General features: G+C 51.2%; 5 protein-coding genes and 1 non-coding gene across 6 annotated transcripts; 2 read left to right on the forward strand and 4 right to left on the reverse strand.

The window, feature by feature from the left end:
* The first annotated feature begins 190 nt into the window (after positions 1-190).
* LOC120649278 (zinc finger protein GIS2-like) lies at positions 191-3,539 on the forward strand. Its single transcript, XM_039926033.1, has 4 exons — positions 191-357; positions 861-1,102; positions 2,477-2,566; positions 2,761-3,539. Exons 2-4 carry the CDS (start codon positions 921-923, stop codon positions 3,269-3,271), a joined length of 783 nt encoding a protein of 260 aa, XP_039781967.1. The 5' UTR covers positions 191-357; positions 861-920; the 3' UTR covers positions 3,272-3,539.
* Positions 3,540-4,007: 468 nt separating this feature from the next.
* TRNAV-AAC lies at positions 4,008-4,081 on the forward strand. The gene has a single exon. It is a non-coding gene; the product is annotated as a tRNA-Val (tRNA).
* A 209-nt stretch (positions 4,082-4,290) lies between these two features.
* On the reverse strand, positions 4,291-6,296 carry LOC120649279 (actin-depolymerizing factor 3-like). Its single transcript, XM_039926034.1, has 3 exons — positions 6,022-6,296; positions 4,817-5,082; positions 4,291-4,724 (listed from the first exon to the last, which is right to left on the reverse strand). The coding sequence occupies exons 1-3, from the start codon at positions 6,022-6,024 to the stop codon at positions 4,574-4,576; spliced, it is 420 nt and encodes a 139-aa protein (XP_039781968.1). The 5' UTR covers positions 6,025-6,296; the 3' UTR covers positions 4,291-4,573.
* Positions 6,297-6,868: 572 nt separating this feature from the next.
* LOC120649280 (actin-depolymerizing factor 3-like) lies at positions 6,869-7,722 on the reverse strand. The gene has a single exon (XM_039926035.1). It carries the CDS (start codon positions 7,559-7,561, stop codon positions 7,118-7,120), a length of 444 nt encoding a protein of 147 aa, XP_039781969.1. The 5' UTR covers positions 7,562-7,722; the 3' UTR covers positions 6,869-7,117.
* Positions 7,723-10,927: 3,205 nt separating this feature from the next.
* On the reverse strand, positions 10,928-11,822 carry LOC120649281 (zinc finger protein ZAT8-like). The gene has a single exon (XM_039926036.1). The coding sequence runs from the start codon at positions 11,651-11,653 to the stop codon at positions 11,207-11,209; it is 447 nt and encodes a 148-aa protein (XP_039781970.1). The 5' UTR covers positions 11,654-11,822; the 3' UTR covers positions 10,928-11,206.
* A 1,365-nt stretch (positions 11,823-13,187) lies between these two features.
* Positions 13,188-14,130, reverse strand: LOC120649282 (zinc finger protein ZAT5-like). Its single transcript, XM_039926037.1, has one exon. It carries the CDS (start codon positions 14,020-14,022, stop codon positions 13,474-13,476), a length of 549 nt encoding a protein of 182 aa, XP_039781971.1. The 5' UTR covers positions 14,023-14,130; the 3' UTR covers positions 13,188-13,473.
* Between the last annotated feature and the right edge of the window lie 3,195 nt (positions 14,131-17,325).

The following is a 17,325-nucleotide window of genomic DNA, read 5'->3' on the forward strand; positions in this document are numbered from 1 at the left end:
AAGGTAAAATCACAAAATTAAAAAAATGACAACAAAATTACAATTGCACTTGAAAGTTGGGGTAAGAACACAAATGCCAAAAGTTTAAAAGGTCAAGCAAAGGATAATAACTAAAGCCCACATGTGGTGGGCTCAATTGCGGCCCGTTCTGGCCCAGCCCGCGTGTTGAGAAGAGGCACGGGGACGGGGTGGTGGTGAAACCTGAAATGCACCCGTACACAGCAGGAAGCTGCCTCCGCTGTCCGCCTCCGCCACCTCGCCGGCGGCTTCTTCCTCGAGCGACCCAAACTAGGGTTCGCGCAAGCGCCACGCCACCGCTATTCCGCCCGATCCCCGTCCGCCCAGAGGCTTTCTAGGGTTCTCCCGCTACTCCGCTTGGCTTCTATGATTCGATTCCGTTTATGTTTTTCCTCCCTAGTCGCGACTGATTGTAGTGCTCTTTTTTGCGGGGGTTGGGATGTGGGTTCTCGAAAGATACTGTCTGTGAGTCGTGGGATTGAATTTCTTGCTCGTTTTTGTGACATATGACATTGGGAGCGGTTGATGGAATGCATGATGGGTAAGATCAGGGTGTTTACTTCCATCGATCAATAATTGGGGAAAGAGGGGTTTGCCTAACTATTTTAAGTTTTATGTTTAGTGTTCTTGATGCCGTTTACTGACTGACTGCTGAAATGGTTTGTTTGCTGGGATGGGCCGCCTCCCTCAGCGCATTGAGTGTAGATATGAAGCTCCCAGAGGGCTATTTTTGAGCCATTTGTTTCTATGGGTGGTGCTTCCTCGAAGGAGATGCACACTTCGTTTTCCATTATCAGTTACCGGTTGTTATGGACTGATGGTTTGCCATTTTTCTTCTGCAGATACTCCGAGCCTGGCTGTTGAAAATTCCTTTTGAAGTTCCTAAATTGGGATTAGTTTTGATGAGTCCATCAAGAAGCAAGAGCAGGAGCAAGAGCCGGAGCCGCAGTCGGAGCAGAAGCAGGAGCCACAGTCCCCGGCGAAGAGAGAGGTTGCGCAGTGAACGTGCACCCCGCCGCAGTCGCAGTCGCAGTCGCAGCAGGAGCCGCAGCCCATACCGTCGCAGAGAACGACGTGGACACAGGTGTGCTCCTGAGTGAAGTCTTTTGTTCTATAATTTCCCTGCACTTGATATTATGCTGACATGGATCTACATTTCTTGTAATTATTTACATGAGTGATTCACTGTAATGCCAATATCAGCACTGAGTTGATGTATAAAATTTCTCCCCCATCTCCTTTAGTGCATCTAATACCCATACCCACCCTTTTACAATCTAGTTTTCTTATGGACATGTCAAGCTTGCACCATTGCTTAAAATATAATGATCAATCGGATTCTGCCATAAATTAGCCTGCTAGTAGCCTGCATATCCAGGAAGTTATTTTGAATCAGTTCTGAAGAGAGGGGTGGGGGGGGGGGAATTAATGGTCGATTTACATCATCATTTGCTATTTCTTCTGTTCCTTATTTCCACCAGACATGTGGAGGTCAATTTTGTTTTGGAAATACTATTCATCAAACACTAAATTCAAATTATTTTGGCATGTGAGTTACACTTCTATAATGTCATAGCTCATGAGTCAACTGGTGTCTGGAATCTAGAAAAATGGAATTATGATTTAGGTAGAGAAGCAGAGCTAATGAATTTGCCAGCTGCTGTAAGATCTGAACTAATGGGTCTAGCTAAATTTCTAACTCGTGACTCCTAGGGAAGAAACTAGTCCCTCTGTTCCAAATTGTAGCGTATATCTAGATGCATAGCAAAATCTACGAATCTAAAAAGGTCAAATGACCTATAATTTGGAACAAAAGGTGTACTATATAAGGAAACCTGGAATTGTATTTTATCTTGCTTGGACATATTAGTCATTTTGACTTACTAAAATATGGACTTCCTAAAATCCGCTTCAGGATATATTTTTGATAACTACAGACTCACTAAAGTACCATGAACACTTCGTAGTGTACCTGGAATTTTATTCCTGTCTCACCAACTGGCCTGAAATTATTCTACTGGCACATATTTTTTCAACTGAACTGTGTTTTTAAAAGATGAACAGTGTTGTTTTGTCCCCAGGGTGACAAATCTACCAAAGTGTATGTTAGCACCTCATAACTCATAAGCCCAAAACGTGCAAAGTGTGTCTTCAGACACAACATGGTTTTCCACTGAGAAAGGGTATTAACCTAGGAGGAACCAGGTGCATTGTAGATAAGAAGATATAGGCAGCCAAATTTGAGGTGAAGAGGATTTGTACTTGTGGTGGGAGTTTACATCCATATCTCCTACCAATTGAGCTAGGCTTAGTTCCTATAAGCTCTATTTTAGCCTTTAGGAAATATGGTTTTCCTCTTTCTACATAGTTAAGCTGGTGTGTTTATTTTTACCTATTGGAAATATATTCCAGCCTTGGATGGGAAAATGAAACACGTTTAACATGAATTATTTTGCAGGGATTTTACGTGCAACAACTGCCGGAGACCTGGGCACTTTGCTAGGGAATGCCCATCTGCAGCTACATGCAATAACTGTAATCTTCCAGGGTAAAATAATTCAGCTACACTATTCATATAGCTGCACTCATTCTTTTTTTTTTTTTGGTTGGAATCAGGATGAATTTATTACATAATTGTAGAAGAGTATTACTTTTCTAATGGCTAGATGTCATATTTCATTCTTCAGATACTAGTATTTGTTTAAACTGGACTGTAACTCTTCCTCTTCTTTTTTTCAATAGCCACTTCGCAGCAGAATGCACTTCAGCAACTGTTTGCTGGAACTGCAAGGAATCTGGGCATATCGCCAGTGAGTGCAAGAACGAGGCCCTGTGCCACACATGCAATAAGACGGGTCACTTGGCGCGAGATTGTCCTACTTCAGGGTCTAATGCTAAGCTATGCAACAATTGTTTTAAGCCAGGCCACATCGCTGTTGACTGCACCAATGAACGGGCCTGCAACAACTGCCGTCAACCTGGGCACATAGCTCGGGAGTGCAAGAACGACCCGGTTTGCAACCTGTGCAATGTCTCTGGTCATGTAGCCCGTAGCTGTCCAAAGACAACTCTGGCTTCAGAGATACAGGGAGGCCCGTTCCGTGATATCCTCTGCCGCATCTGCGGCCAGCCAGGACACATCAGCCGCAACTGTATGGCAACCATCATCTGCGACACATGCGGTGGGAGGGGGCACATGTCGTATGAGTGCCCTTCGGCCAGGATATTTGATCGGGGGCTCCGCAGGTTCTGAAAGCCATTGGTCAGGATATGCTGTCAAGGGCTCTGCTGGTTATCATGATTGAATTTTGTGTTGTTTTGTTTGCTCCTGACGAATACTGGACAGTTTTTGTTGGATGTTTCTGTGCTGACCCGGGAGAGTCGAGTGATGATTCTGTAGGCTGTATTTTGGGTGAAACTTTTTTCGTTTTAATCAGGATATAGCCCTTTGTGGGGGCAAACAGCGATGTACCAGTTCATGGGAAAAATTGCCAGGCCAAGTCATGCAATCATTCTCCATCTGTGCTTTGTGTGTTTCTGACCGCTAGTTTTCTGCATGTCTGGTTTCACCTTTATCATGTGCTGAAGTTTCATGTAGTGCTGTGAAATTCTCACATTGACGTCGGTGTTTTGATGTGGGCAACAGATTGCTTAACAGTTTGACACTTGGGACCTGCTCTTTTAAACCGATGCTGTCTCGTTGCTGGTTTTTTTTTTCTGGGAGAAGAGGATCACTGCTATCTGTATACCAGCTGAATACCTGAGACATGCTTCAAGCTGCATTGGTCGCGTCATGTAATCCTGCACAAGCACAATGCAGGGAGCAGGGAGCGAATCTGGTGAAACGAAACTATGATGCGCTTGAGATGGGAATGGATAAACAAACACATCATGGGTGAGATTTGTGAATAGCAATTGAGTGAAATCAAATCGGGGGAGTTCTATTTGATGACCAATAAATAGCACTATGCCTTGACAATGACACAAAAGGTGTCGTGGTGTAGTTGGTTATCACGTCAGTCTAACACACTGAAGGTCTCCGGTTCGAGTCCGGGCGACGCCATCTCCTGTTTTTGCTACAGCACCCCACACTTTTCCCCGCAAGAATTTTTGCTACAGCACCCCACACTTTTCCCCGCAAGAACGGTAATTATGCTCAAGAATAGAGGAACATATCGATTAACAGCGTAGTAACATATCAATTAACAGCGTAGTAACAGCAGAATTTTTGCTTAAACAACTCAGGTAAATCTAGTCCAGACAATCCTCACAGAATAACGAGTAGGGAACATATCGATTACTTATTTTAGTAACTTGAACAGCACAACACATGTCCATAGTGGCATAGTCCATACATCATTTGGCAGACAACAAGGAAGTACATGGTAGATCCAAACCTTCATGGTCTTTCTGGAAAAGCCACGAGGATCTTTTTACACAGCAACAAACCCATAAATCACCAAGCGGTCTTTCATAGCACAAAGTCTATAATGGCATACAAATCCACAGCAGTAGGCAAGTCCACGATGCATGATCATGAGACACGCGATGACACCTAGCGCGCTCGATCCTTGATCTCATCAAGGCTGATTTCACTAGCATCAGTAGCCTGCAGTTCCACCTGGATGCCATTGAGCCCACTCTTGAATTTTTGGTTTGAACTCGCGTAAAGCATCTTGCTCTTCACCTTGGCGGTGGATGGGGACCTTGCAGTTCAGAAGTAAAACATCTCATGAGCAAGCAGCTTCACAGCAAGCATGATCAATACGGAGTGCGAATGGGAGGGCGCAAGCAATACCATAGGATATAGAAGATCCTGCTCTTTTGGACATCCTCTGCAGTAATAAAGTCAAAATCATAGATAGCATATCGGCAGTCATTTTCAGGTAGGCTGTTGGTGAAATCCTCATAGCTGGTCTCACGATCCCCAACCTTATCCACAATAATCTCCTTGAACTTGTCGTCCATCTTGTAAACTATGAAACGGTGCAGCCTCTTCGACTGCAGCTCGCCGAACTTCAGCATGCAGTCATCATTCACCGCGACTCCTGATCTTGCGTTTGCCTGTGAGCACAAGTGACATCATGGTTAACAGATTATACAATACGAATGTCACTTCATAGTAGTACTAAACTGATTAATTCTAGGGATGCAGTTGCTCCCACTCATTTTAGTTTTGCATGCCAGAGCAGTTGCCCCCAGGACTCCTAAACCAGGCTGGAATTGCCCAATTACACAAACTACTAAAATGGATATTTCAGTTCATTGTCTAAGAATAGGGAGTGCTAAATCTGTACATGAAACGGGAGGCATTTCTCAGGAGACACCTCGCAGGTAGAGTTTACTAATGCTAGAGATTCCAGCATGGCCAGCTCATGGTCAATGGCAGTGCTAGTGTGCTACTGCTACCTACAGTCAACAGATCCACACCAGAACCAACAGGAATAACGCAACAGCCAGTGCTCCCAACCTCTAAGCCCTGTGCCCTTCGAATCCGCAAGCTGAACTGGATGCTCGCAATTACACGAGCTAATCGGGTGATCAGACCCAGATCAACCAAGATCCCACTGCAAGTCCATCTCGCACTCGCAGAACTTGGATCTAACAATTCGGCGCGAGCCGGTACTCCATACAACCACGGATCCAAATGGCCGCGCACCACTCCCGGGCCTGGAGCTAGAACTAGACGGAACCCCTGACATCCAAATCTAAGATCGCGTAATCTCCCGTCACGCCGCCCGTTCACACCCAATCGTTCCCCCACCGCACACGAAACCGGGAGCCCCTCATGATCCGAACAGAATTCCCTCCCGAGGAACGCAGGAAACGAACGAGACGACAACGATCCCCCTCGAATCCAACTAGATCCGAAGCATCTAGCCACTACCCTACGCTACCGCCGCGAGAACAGAACCCCGAAATCGACCGCGAAACCAGCACGCGCAGCACCGATCCGGGGGAGCCAAAGCACGAGGAGCGCGGAGGGGAGCAGGGGGGGCTTACCATCTCGGCAGAGTTCCGAAGTCGGGAGGAGCGGCGGCGAAGGAGGGGGGATTCCGCTGTGCAGACGAGCGAGCGGAGCGACGAGGGGAAGGGAAAGGAAGCGAGGGGGTGCTGGGCCGAGTGGCGAGTCCCGGGGGCGGTTCGAGTTTTGATGAGGTCGCCGGGCTTTCCACCGCGCTGCCTGCGCGTTCTGTGCGTGAGATGCGGTGGGTGGCTGCCCCGCGACGGCGTCGCGGTCGCGTCAGGCTGCCGCGGTCGTCGGATCGGCGGATGGACGGCTGGGATCGGCGACACGTCAGCGTGTTACGCGGCCGCCAAGGAAATTCGAGTACCGAAGATGTTCTCTTTCTTTCTAACAAATATACTATAATTTGAGCTTGAAATGTTTTGGACAGCTCTTGGTTGCTGCCGTAGCACGTGAACCTACATCATAGCACAACGCAACGCAGTGCGATTTCGCTGTGAGCTTTTTCAATTTTATTCTTGCGAGACTCTCTTTTTTTTGCGAAAGGGATTTCGGTGGGGGGAAGAAAAAAAAGGAGGGGTGGCTGCGGGGAGAAAATATCAGCGGAATCAAGAAAAGGGCGTGGACACCGACCGTGGGCCATGGCGCCGGCTTTATCCCATTTCTTTTATTATTTCTTTCGGCCGCTTTGCGATCGTGTCGCGCCCTTGTGAGATGTCAGGCGGGCCCGTCCGTCCTCGAGGCAGCGTGGTACGAGCATTAGTCACGGGCGCTAATGATCCGTGCGTCTCTGCGAGCATTGACACAGAGCATGGATGGACGGATGGGATGCTACCATAGCCTGGACACCACACAGAGAGACCAGGTTGCATTTGATCCAGTAAAACCCAAGCCGGACCATCACCAATCGGTCAATTTATTCGTGCACGTAACAGCAACATATTTATCCCATCAAAAAAAAAACATAGCAACATATTTAGCAGAGACACATCCAATCCACAGGAATCACGACAACCCGTACGTACATGGATACACACACAGTCACACACACACATCTTTGTATTGCACGCCGTGCACAAAGTATATATGCGGCGTACGTGTACGTTATTTCGGAGTAGCACCACCAATCGATTAGGAGACGTGGTCGTTGAGGACGTCGAGGGTGAGCTCGCTGGGCTCCGTGGCCTGCAGGTCGATCTGCACGCCGTCCAGCTCCTTCTTGAACCCCTCGCAGGAGCTCGCGTACACCATCTTGCTCTTCACGTCCGCCGTCGCCGGGGACCACGACACGAAGACGATCTTGCTGCGGGGCGCCTCGGCCGCGGAGCCCTGCGCGGTGGCGTCGCCGACGGTGAAGTCGTGGTCGTACACGGCGTAGCGGCAGCCGTCGGCGGGGAGGCTGGCGGTGAGGTCGCCGAAGACGGCGTCCCGGGCGCCCACCTTGTCGACCACCACCCGCTCCAGGGAGTCGTCGATCTTGAACACCACGAAGCGGTGCGCGCGCGCCGTGCGCAGCTCCTGGAACCGCGCCGTGCACTCCTCCGCCACCGCCACCCCGGACGCCGCGTTCGCCATGGCTGATCGGAGCCCGGCCTTCAGGCTGACCTGAAGGGACTCGATACGATTCAGATGGAGTGGGGGTTGAACGATCACAGCAAGCAAGCAGCTCGCAGAGGAGTAAGGATCTGCAGTGTGCGTCAGAGTCTAGTTGTTGTTCACCTGCTTAAATACTACATGAAGGCCGTGTCAAGATGCCAGATGTCCCCATCGAGGAAGTAAATTAGGGAGAGGAAGAGGAGGAGGCGGCGCCCACGTGGGAGCACCGCGGAGGCTGACGCCGGAGCAGAGTGTTCTAGGCGCGTGTTATGTGGCAGCGGGAAGCCATGTTGAGTTCCGCTAGTTGTGCCTGGTCTGTCGGCGCCGCGCGTGCGTGCCTTCTCGCCACTCGACTCTTTGCGCGCCTGGTCTGATCCGATGGTGCTTCCAGCTAATTAAACACCGGCCAGCGCGTGCCTACCGCCTCCGATCATGCAGCGACCATTGATGAGTTCATCCACACGGCATCTGGCCATCTGTCAAGTGGCGGTGACTGGTGGTGGACGTAGGACGGTGGGAGGTGGGCGGGGTTGATGGATCATGGATGGGGATCACGCGTCTGGCGGCTGGCCGGGCGTCGTCCGTGCGTGCCCCGGCCGGCCGGGGAACGCGCCCGGTGCGTGATCCGGGGGCCGACGAGGCCAAATGGCCTCGGCGCTCCGGCCGCTTGAACCGCGTCGTGTTATGGATGTGAACGGGTTTCGCGTGATCTGCGCTGCGCGGCGTGGGAGGAGAAGGAGAGTGTCATGTCAGCAGTTGCCGCCGGTGCTTGCTGCTGCCCACCGCGCGCGCGGAAGGGAAGAAGGAAACTCCTGCCTGCCGGCGCCGCAGTGCCGCTCATCGTCACTGACCATCGGGGGTGGAGGTGGTGAGCTCTGAGCTGGTGTTTACTGAAGATGAAGATTCTTTTTTAGACCCTGAAGATGTCCAACTGTTTGTGTTCAACCTTTTTTTTTTAAGAATCAACTGTTTGTGTTCAACTGTTCCAGATGAAGAGAACTGGGAGGGCCGGAGACTTCAGGGAAAGTGCTGAAGAGCCGAACGGGCCTGAAAGTGCGGGTGCCTGTCTCGTGGGCTGCGTGCTGCGTGCATCATCTACGTACGGGCCGGCCCGAAGGGTTTTGACCCACGCACACGCACGGAGCCACGGAGTCGGTGGTTTTAATTTGTACGTTCGTGTACACTGTGCACATGATGCACAAGAAACAGATCTCTGTCTACGCTATCTAAGCGAAGAACGTAGCCGGCAGGAACTAACACACTGAAAATGTCGCACCAAATTAAGCTAGACCGAGTACTAGTCTAGCTATATTTTGTCTGAATAGACAAACATTTACCCCAATGGAGCCAGAATTCAAGTTGGGCCCGGACAGGGACGATATAACTTGTTCTGATTGGGTATACTTGGGGCTAATTTCAAGCTAATTAGGCTGATTCGTACATCATAACACATGGGAATACATACAATTTTATTGCCTAAACCCGGGCTGCAGCACTGTAAGGAACATGGCACCATTTATGCCATTTCGAGTGATTTTGGTGATCCAATGACAACACAACACTTGGACTAATATGATTGTTAAGATGATCATTCTCAGGCGTTTAGGTTCAAGTGATGACAAAGAGAAAGAAAAAATAGGCGTAGCAAGACCCGAATGGCCGCCCCTACGGGGGTTCCGCTACCCGGTCAGCGGACGGGGGTCGAGGGGGAGCCGCCCCTCGCGGGTCTCAGGGCAGCGCCCTGAAAGCTCTTCGGATCCGGAGCACCGGAAGAATCGATGCCTAAGCATCGGTGCATCCGACGCTTGTCGGAAGAACCGACGCTATGATGTTTGGTGCAGGAGGAAATCGAAGCCAAGTCATCCTATAGGCACCGGTTGAACCGACGGTCCAAAAAAGGGCATCGGTGCATTGGGCATACTGTGTACCAGAGGCGATGTCAAGTGCCCAAAAGAAGTTTCTTCAGCACCGGTTTAACCGACGGTGCATCGGAGTATTGCGTCGGTGCATTGACGTCAGCAGAAGAGAAGAAGGCTGTGAGTGACCGGTTTAACCGACGGGCAAGCATCGGTTCAACCGGTGGTCACTGTGTCAGCAGTCAGAAGTTCAACGGCTACTTCGTGTCTTAGAGTGACCGGATGAACCGACGCTACCCCTGCCAGAGGCATCGGTTCATCCTGTGATGCGCAGATTTTCAGCTGACTGTTGGTACAACGGCTACAAGACTTGGTGGCCTATATATACGCCTCACCCCGGCCATTTGAAGATTGCTGGAGTTGCTGGATATCCCACACACACCCAAGAATATCTCCAAGCCATACAAAGCATCAAGATCATATCTCTAGCCCTTAGCACACTTTGAGAGTGTTGTGTAAAGGATTAGCTCTTAGTGAGTGAGATTGCAAGGCTTCGAGCCTTTGTGCTGTGGTTCATTAGCGAACCAAAACAAGAGCTTGGTGCGCCGGCACCTTGGAGCGTGAAGCTCGCCGGCAACGTCATCGACCCTCCGACTTGGTGTGGAGCGGCGACGACATCTTTGTGCGGGGGACGTGGAGACCCCCATCCTTTGTGGAGAAGCTCCTTAGTGGAACCCGGGGCCAAGGTGACCGTGATTGTGTTCACGGAAGAGACTTGGTGGCCGAGTTGCAATAATCTTAGTGAGTGTTACAACAACGTGGATGTAGGTGTGCCTTTGTGGCTAACCGAACCACGGGATAAACACCCGCGTCAAAAAGGTTGCTATCTCCTATCCCGCTCTTTAAGCTTCCGCATTTCATACTAGCAATTTGTATGTCTTTACTTTCATAGAGTAGTTTCTTGATAGGAAATGCTATAGGTTGCTAAACTCTTTTGGGATAGGGGTTTCACACTAGAACAATATAGTTGCACATCTAGATAGCATGTTTTAGTTTAAGTTTTGTGCAAACTAGTTAGAGCCATAGATCTAAGTTTTTAGAGTGCCTAATTCACCCCCTCCCCCTCTTAGGCTAGAACACCCGATCACTTTTAAGCACCCCTAGCCCGGGGGCTTGGATCCGCCACTGCTTTGCCCGGCCTAGCTTTTAATTACTTTCAAAAAAGAGGGGTTGGCATGGCAGTGTCAGTGTGGTGTTGCACGCCAGTCACCTGATCGATCTAGAGCACCCCCAAAAGATATCCGCCATGAGTAGTACATGAAAAGGAAATCCTAATGGTTTACTCAATTTTCTATGGAAAATTTTCATACGTCTCAACAATTGTTAAAACTGTAACTCGTTAGCGATTTGAATTTTTTGTGCAACTCACGGTACCAACAAATAGCAATTAACGTTGATTCTTCTGATTAAGGTTCTTGTTTGCTAATAATAAGAGGCAATACATAGTACTTCATGAGTATTTGCTCTTACAAAGACAGCAAGGGAGACAGATAATGATCCCATGCGCACTTGCACAGATTTAAAGAAACTAAATAAAGTCATAAGAAATCAGAGTCGAATGAGTAATCTTTACATGTAATTAGTGAATGAATGAATGAATCGGCCAATATGCCAACAAATGTCTACGAAATGTTCTACAAAATGTACAGAACGACACAAATGCAAAGAATTATTCTAGAGAAATCTATATCCATGGACTGAACCAGCTCTACACAAAGAGCTGGAGGAGGACGGGCGGCGCCTGTGCCGTGGCGGCGGCCTCCTCGCGGTGCCGCCGCATGTGCCCGCCGAGCGCCTGCCCCATCTCGAATCCGAGCCCGCAGACGTGGCACTGGTGGTGGCTGGCAGCAGGCTGCTGCTTCTTGGGGTCCTTCGAGGCAGGCTGCTGCTTGGCCGCCGGCGCCGCGGCGGGCATCCCGAGCGCGAGGCCGTGGCGGCCGCGCAGGTGGCTGGTGCGGTGCCCGCCGAGCGCCTGGAACGAGGCGAAGGCGCGGCTGCACGTCTTGCATACGAACTCGCCGTCGCCGCCGCCGCCGCCGGCCGCGCGGCGCGGCCTCTTGCTCGCGCCGTGTTCGCCGGCGTGCAGGCCGCCGAGGGAGAGCGCCAGGGAGAGGGTCACGTCGCCGGCGGCGGCGTCTCTCGGGTGCTTCGTCATGGACGACGGAACGAGGTTCTCGGATCGGATGGCGAGCTCAAGATCTTGGATGAAGAAGCTGCTAATCAAGCTCGGATCGGATCAGCAGGCGGGTTGGATGATGAGTTGCTGCTGGGCTTGGCGCGTGCATGGCTGGCCTTTATATACACGGCGGGCAGCGCCGGCCGGGAGGGAGCAGCGGGGTAGGGTGGGGGGTATGCTCACGTGTAGTCTACGTCGCGGCAGACGTCGGGAGAATGCCGCGAGCGCGTCCTCTCGCGGCCGGGGAGACTCTTCCCGTCTGGAACGGTTTGAAAGGGGCGGAAAAGGACAGGAACCTTCCGTCCGGTTCACGCGGTTGGCGCGGCGGGGCGTGACGTGCCGTCTCTGCTGGCCTCACGCCGCACCCGACGGGACGGACGGCAGCGCGGAAGTGTCCGCGGAACGGAACGGACGGTGCTGGGAGAAGTGTGGGGCCCACGGTGGCCCAGGCGGAAGGAAAAGTTTTTTTTAAAAAAAAAAGGAAGGGAAGGCTTCGCCTGGGCGGCTGGTAGACTGGTCGTACCTGTAGCCTGGGACCGCGGGCAGGGGGCAACCAGTGAGAGCGCTCGCGCTCCGTTTCTTTGACGGCGGGAGGGTCGTCGGGTCAAACCAGTCTAGCGGGGCAAGGATGAACGGAGCTGCCTCCTGCAATCGTCATGCTTGAGCTGTGTGATGGAACTTTCCCGTGAAGGCTTTATTTTTCGCACGACGCATGTGAACAGTGAGCGAGCAAACGTTTCTAGTATTGTATCTTTCCTGTACTCTTTGTTACTCGATCTCGATCTCCTCGTAATTTCTTTCCACTGCCAATAATGTACGTATCTACATATCGTGTCGAATGGGCATGGTCCCTGCATCGTTTCTCAGGCATTCAGGTTAATTAATTTTGTCCCGAGGAAAAAAATATACAGGGTGTTTAATTATCAGTCATCAGCTGGCCAACCCCCTGAGCTGACGAAAATGACGCGCTCCGGTTTGGATTGGAAATTTTGCTCATCCATCTAGCCCCTCGGGTAAGGTTCATCGTACGCTTGGCCCCAGGAACAACAGCAGAGGTGACTTGCAGCAGCGACGAGGGACCGAAAAATAGAAAATTTTTATACGAGCAGAGTACGTGCACTCCACGTTTACCGTGATGGGGCAGCATCTGCCGACGATCCCCCAAACGGAAAGGAAAGCCTCAAATTCTCAGATGCAAGCTGCTGGTTGCACAATCGCAAAGTGATTCTCACATTCTCAGATTCTCTCTTTTCTCTTCCCATGATTATTTCTCCCAATTAAAAAGTCACCACCAATCGATGGTAAGAAAACCGATATATCAGGCCAAAGGGCGCTCTGCAGGAACAATAATTAATTTTGATGGGTAATAAATGGGTCGGCAGCTGCTTGTTTTGACGTCAAAAGTTGGTACGCCGCATTTTTACAAAAAAAGGGGAACAGTGGAAATTATTGGCCTCCAAAACCAAGCATATGATGAACAGGTGTAGATTCATCAACAATTGAGCGGAATTCCTGACACGAAAAGCAGCAGATTGCATTCCAGAAGATGAACATATCTGTGTATATTTTTGAACCAAAGAATCGTCCTGTATATCAATGCTAGCATATGAAATCAGTTGTGTGTGACATCCAAAATCGATCGAACCACTACAAATCATCAACCAAAACTCCTAAGATACTGTAGTTACAAAGAGAGAACGATCTCAATTCCTAAAAAGATCTAATTAATGAAAGACCAAACAATATCATTTACATGTCCTACGCGCGTCTAATTAATCCGATGGGCGACGGAGGATGATCTAGGCGAAAAGCTCGAGCAAGACGGGCGGGCCGGCGGCGGCGGCGCTCTGGACCTCGAGCTCCTCCGGTAGTCGCGCGACGCTGCGCCAGACCCATGCGTCGGCGGCCTCGGCGGCGCCCATCTCCTCGCGGTGCCTCCTCATGTGGCCGCCAAGCGCCTGCCCCAACTCGAAGCCGAGCCCGCAGATGTGGCACTCGTGGGTCTGGTGCTGCTGCTTCTCCTGCTTGTCGCCGCCGCCGCCGGCCGCCTTGTGCTGCCTGAGCGCCTTGGCGCCGACGCCAAGCTCGAGCCCGTGGCGGCCCCGCAGGTGGCTGGTCCGGTGCCCTCCCAGCGCCTGGAAGGAGGTGAAGGCGCGGCCGCAGGTCTTGCAGACGAACTCCCCCTCCCCGGATGTGGCCACCACCGGGCCCCTCCGCCGCCGCGCGCGCTTGGCCGCCGGGGGCGCCCCGGCGGACGAGTCGGAGGTCGTCGTGCACGAGTCCGCCGTGCTCAGCGCCAGCGCCAGCGACACCTCCTCCTGCGGCTGCTGCTCCCTCGGATGCTTCATCTCTTCTGGCTTGTTGCTGTTGATCTGCAGGTGGTGTGCGTGTGGGTGATGGATGGGTCAGGTGAGGTCGCGGCAACCAAAAAAGCTTCTGGTTGCGTTGGGAGCGGACGGTGGAGTCGCGAGCGGTTATATAGGTTTGTGCTGGGTGTGCGGCGGTGGAGGGAGAGGCGGTTCATGGCTTACGTGTGCGCCAAGTTGGGCGGGGGCCGCCGACATGAGGTGGAGGTGGCGTGGGGGGACCAATCGGGGGAAGGCACCGGAACGCGCGGCGCCGCGTCGCGACGTGGACGGACGGGATGGATATGGTCGAAGCCAGAGAGGGGCAGGCGTGTGGTGCGCGGTGACCTCAGGTCAGGTGGCGCGGCAGGCAGGCGGCGCGTGGCGGCCGGTGCTCTTGTTGCTTAGCCGCGGGGGCAACGCCGCCGCCGCCCGGTTTCTTCAAATTTTTTCGCTCGCTGGAGATGGGAGTGGAAAGCAATTAATTAATTATTCCGGGCGGGGATGGGGACGGCGTATGCGGATGGGCTCGCGGCGGTGTGCTGCACACGGGCCTTGATGTTTGGTTAGGGGTTGAATTTTTTTTTTTGCCCCTTTATCACTGATTGAGATATTAAATGAAGTCTAATTACAAAACAAACTCCATAATTATGGTACTGTAACATGTGTTGTAGCTAATAAAGTCTTTGATCGTATGATTAGAGGATGATTAGAGGCGGTTACTGTAGCATCATTGTAGCCAATCATGGTGGAACTTGACTCGTTAGATTCGTCTCGAAAAGTTATACACATCCGTGAAAAGATTTCACAGATAAATTTGATTTAGTACTCCATGCATGTATTCATTTTTTTTGAAAAAAAATTCAAGGTGTGAACCAAACATGGCCACGTTCGAGCTGGTGGAAGGGTCTAGAACGTTCCCGGCTTCTTTGCTCGGCGAGACTAGTCGGATATTTCTTTCAAGCATGGGTGGGTGGTCAACTGCTCCCCTTGCTTCTTCATTCGTTGGTTCCAATCCAGAAGCGTTGATTCTCGTCAGTGCCCAGTACATACGCGATTACCGCATCGACCAGACCATTATTCAAGAATGTACTCGACCAAGTAGTCGTCAGTCTTGCTTACTTGACCGCGTGTGTGGTGTATGCCAATCGGGTTTACAGCCTGGCGCGGTGATGACTACTGCTGCTGTGTGACAATGAATCCACGTGTACTACCTATACTACTCCAATACGTCCTCCTCTCAACGTAAAGTGGGGTTTCAAAAGTTCCCAAAAGTATCTAGCGGCTTGCTAACTAAAGTTAAGTGTGCTCCGCTAGCTAATTCGACGGCGACATGCATGCCTCTGTGAACACACTGGATGGAGCACGCAGCAGTCTAGCGGCTGCGCGCTTGGGGTCCACACATCATTCGGGCACTACCAGATTTCGATACTTCGCCTTGTGCCCGGGCACACGGCGAAGCCCCCCGGGCACACAGCGAAGATTTCACCGAAGGTCGCACACGGCGAAGCGCCGATGACAACTACAGACACGGCAAAGGCCGAGTTTGTCGTGTGCCAAATTTCGGGCACACGGCAAACAACTTTGCCGTGTGTTTGTCGAGGTACATGACGCAAAAAAGTAAGAAGACGGCGTGACCGGAACTTGACGGCGTCGGGATGAATTCGCCGTGTGCCACGATTTCAGGCACACGGCGAAGATAATTAGTTCGCCGTGTGCCGAGACCCTTGCACACGGCGAAGAATCGGAAAAAAACAAAAAAAATCTGTTCGCCGGTGCCGCGCCCTCGCCGTCGCCGCGCCCCGCCGGTGCCGCGGGAGGCCGCCGCACCCGCATCCTTACCCCACCGGCGGCGCGGGTGGCCGCCTCGTCCCACCGCTGTGCGCTCGGCGCCGCCGCACGCGGCTCCATGGCCGCGCACTCATGGTGGCCCCACGGGGCTCCGCCGCGCGTCCTGCGGCTCCACGCACGCGTCCGCGCGCTCACTGCCACCGCGTCCCGTCGCTCCGTGCTCGCCCGCCGTGCCCCGCAGCTCCACCGCCGCGCCCAGCGGCTCCGCTGCCGCTTGCTCCCCACTGCCGCGCGCTCGCCGCTCTCCGCTGCCGCTACCGCCTGCCGTCGTGGGCCTGCGCCACCGCCGAGAGAGAGAATGAGAGAGATGAGAGGAGGAGGCCCGGCCAGGAGCTTTAAAAGGAAGAGAGAGAGGGATGATCCGCCTCAAGACGTTTAGACTAATGGGAGAGCTCCATTTCAAAGCTTTGGATTGGTGAGGTGGCAAATGTGACCGATTTCTTTTATTTTGCCGTGTGCGAAAGAGCCGGCACACGGCAAACGGCTTGTTTTGCCGTGTGCCTAACGGCCGCGCACGACAAAGGCAGATGACGTCCAGTGGCACATCCAAAATCCTAAACCAAATTTAAGCAAAAAAATTATAAATTTAAAAAAAGCATCAGAAAAATAACCAATTTTTTCTAAGAGAATCTAAGTTGTGTTTTGCATGTACAAAAAGTTTTGAAGTCATACGCCAATTTGACCATCACTTTGACTTCAAATCTAAACGACTACTTCTCAACTCTTTGGATCTTCTACGGAGATTCTTCGATTTCTGAGGAGCGTACGTGATAACTTGTCCAAAACTTTCTCAATTTTTTTTCTTAGCCTCCGCGTATGAAATCATGATACCACGACAAATGTTATGATTTTCAGACTCCGTTTGATTTTTACAGAATTTTAAAACGATCCGGCCAGACGTTCGGGGTCAATGTTCGTGAGCAAGATGTTCGAAATTTCCTTCCATTTCATGGATATGGCCTCACATTGGACTCAATAATGTAAATATCAAATTTTGATTAATTATATTCAATTATTCAAAATACTTGCAGCTCAAATTTGATTTATCCACAAGAATTCGATTTACTTAAATAAAATGATTAGATATAGCTGAAAGATCGAGAAAAATATCAAAACTTAACATATAATACCACATATAGTATGTAGTTAGCAGAAAAAGTTAGGAGTGCTTAATCAATTTTTTTGAAACAATTTGCCGTGTGCCACAACTTAGGCACACGATAAAGAACAAAAACACACTGCATAGATTTTGATTGCCGTGTGCCAGTTGAAGCGCACGGCAAACCAAACGGTCAGGCAAACGGCTCGCCTGGGCCACCTGTTTGCCGTGTGCCAAACATTAGGCACACGGCAAACAAACCAGATTGCCGTGTGTTCGTCATGGCACACGGCAGACTCTCATCATTTGCCGTGTGTTTTATTTTTGCCGTGCGTTTTTTTCAGGCACATGGCAAA

Source organism: Panicum virgatum, chromosome 9K, assembly GCF_016808335.1.
Source record: "Panicum virgatum strain AP13 chromosome 9K, P.virgatum_v5, whole genome shotgun sequence".
Taxonomy (NCBI): Eukaryota; Viridiplantae; Streptophyta; class Magnoliopsida; order Poales; family Poaceae; genus Panicum; species Panicum virgatum.

What these genes read in the sequence shown, in the direction of transcription:
- LOC120649278 (XM_039926033.1), top strand. Translation starts at nt 921, where the DNA reads ATGAGTCCATCAAGAAGCAAGAGCAGGAGCAAGAGCCGGAGCCGCAGT. An exon ending in AGAGAACGACGTGGACACAG is followed by an intron (nt 1,103 to 2,476) that starts GTGTGCTCCTGA and finishes ATTATTTTGCAG; the next exon opens with GGATTTTACGTGCAACAACT. An exon ending in AATAACTGTAATCTTCCAGG is followed by an intron (nt 2,567 to 2,760) that starts GTAAAATAATTC and finishes TTTTTTCAATAG; the next exon opens with CCACTTCGCAGCAGAATGCA.
- LOC120649279 (XM_039926034.1), bottom strand. An exon ending in AGGATCTTCTATATCCTATG is followed by an intron (nt 4,725 to 4,816) that starts GTATTGCTTGCG and finishes CTGAACTGCAAG; the next exon opens with GTCCCCATCCACCGCCAAGG.
- LOC120649280 (XM_039926035.1), bottom strand. Translation starts at nt 7,561, where the DNA reads ATGGCGAACGCGGCGTCCGGGGTGGCGGTGGCGGAGGAGTGCACGGCG.
- LOC120649281 (XM_039926036.1), bottom strand. Translation starts at nt 11,653, where the DNA reads ATGACGAAGCACCCGAGAGACGCCGCCGCCGGCGACGTGACCCTCTCC.
- LOC120649282 (XM_039926037.1), bottom strand. Translation starts at nt 14,022, where the DNA reads ATGAAGCATCCGAGGGAGCAGCAGCCGCAGGAGGAGGTGTCGCTGGCG.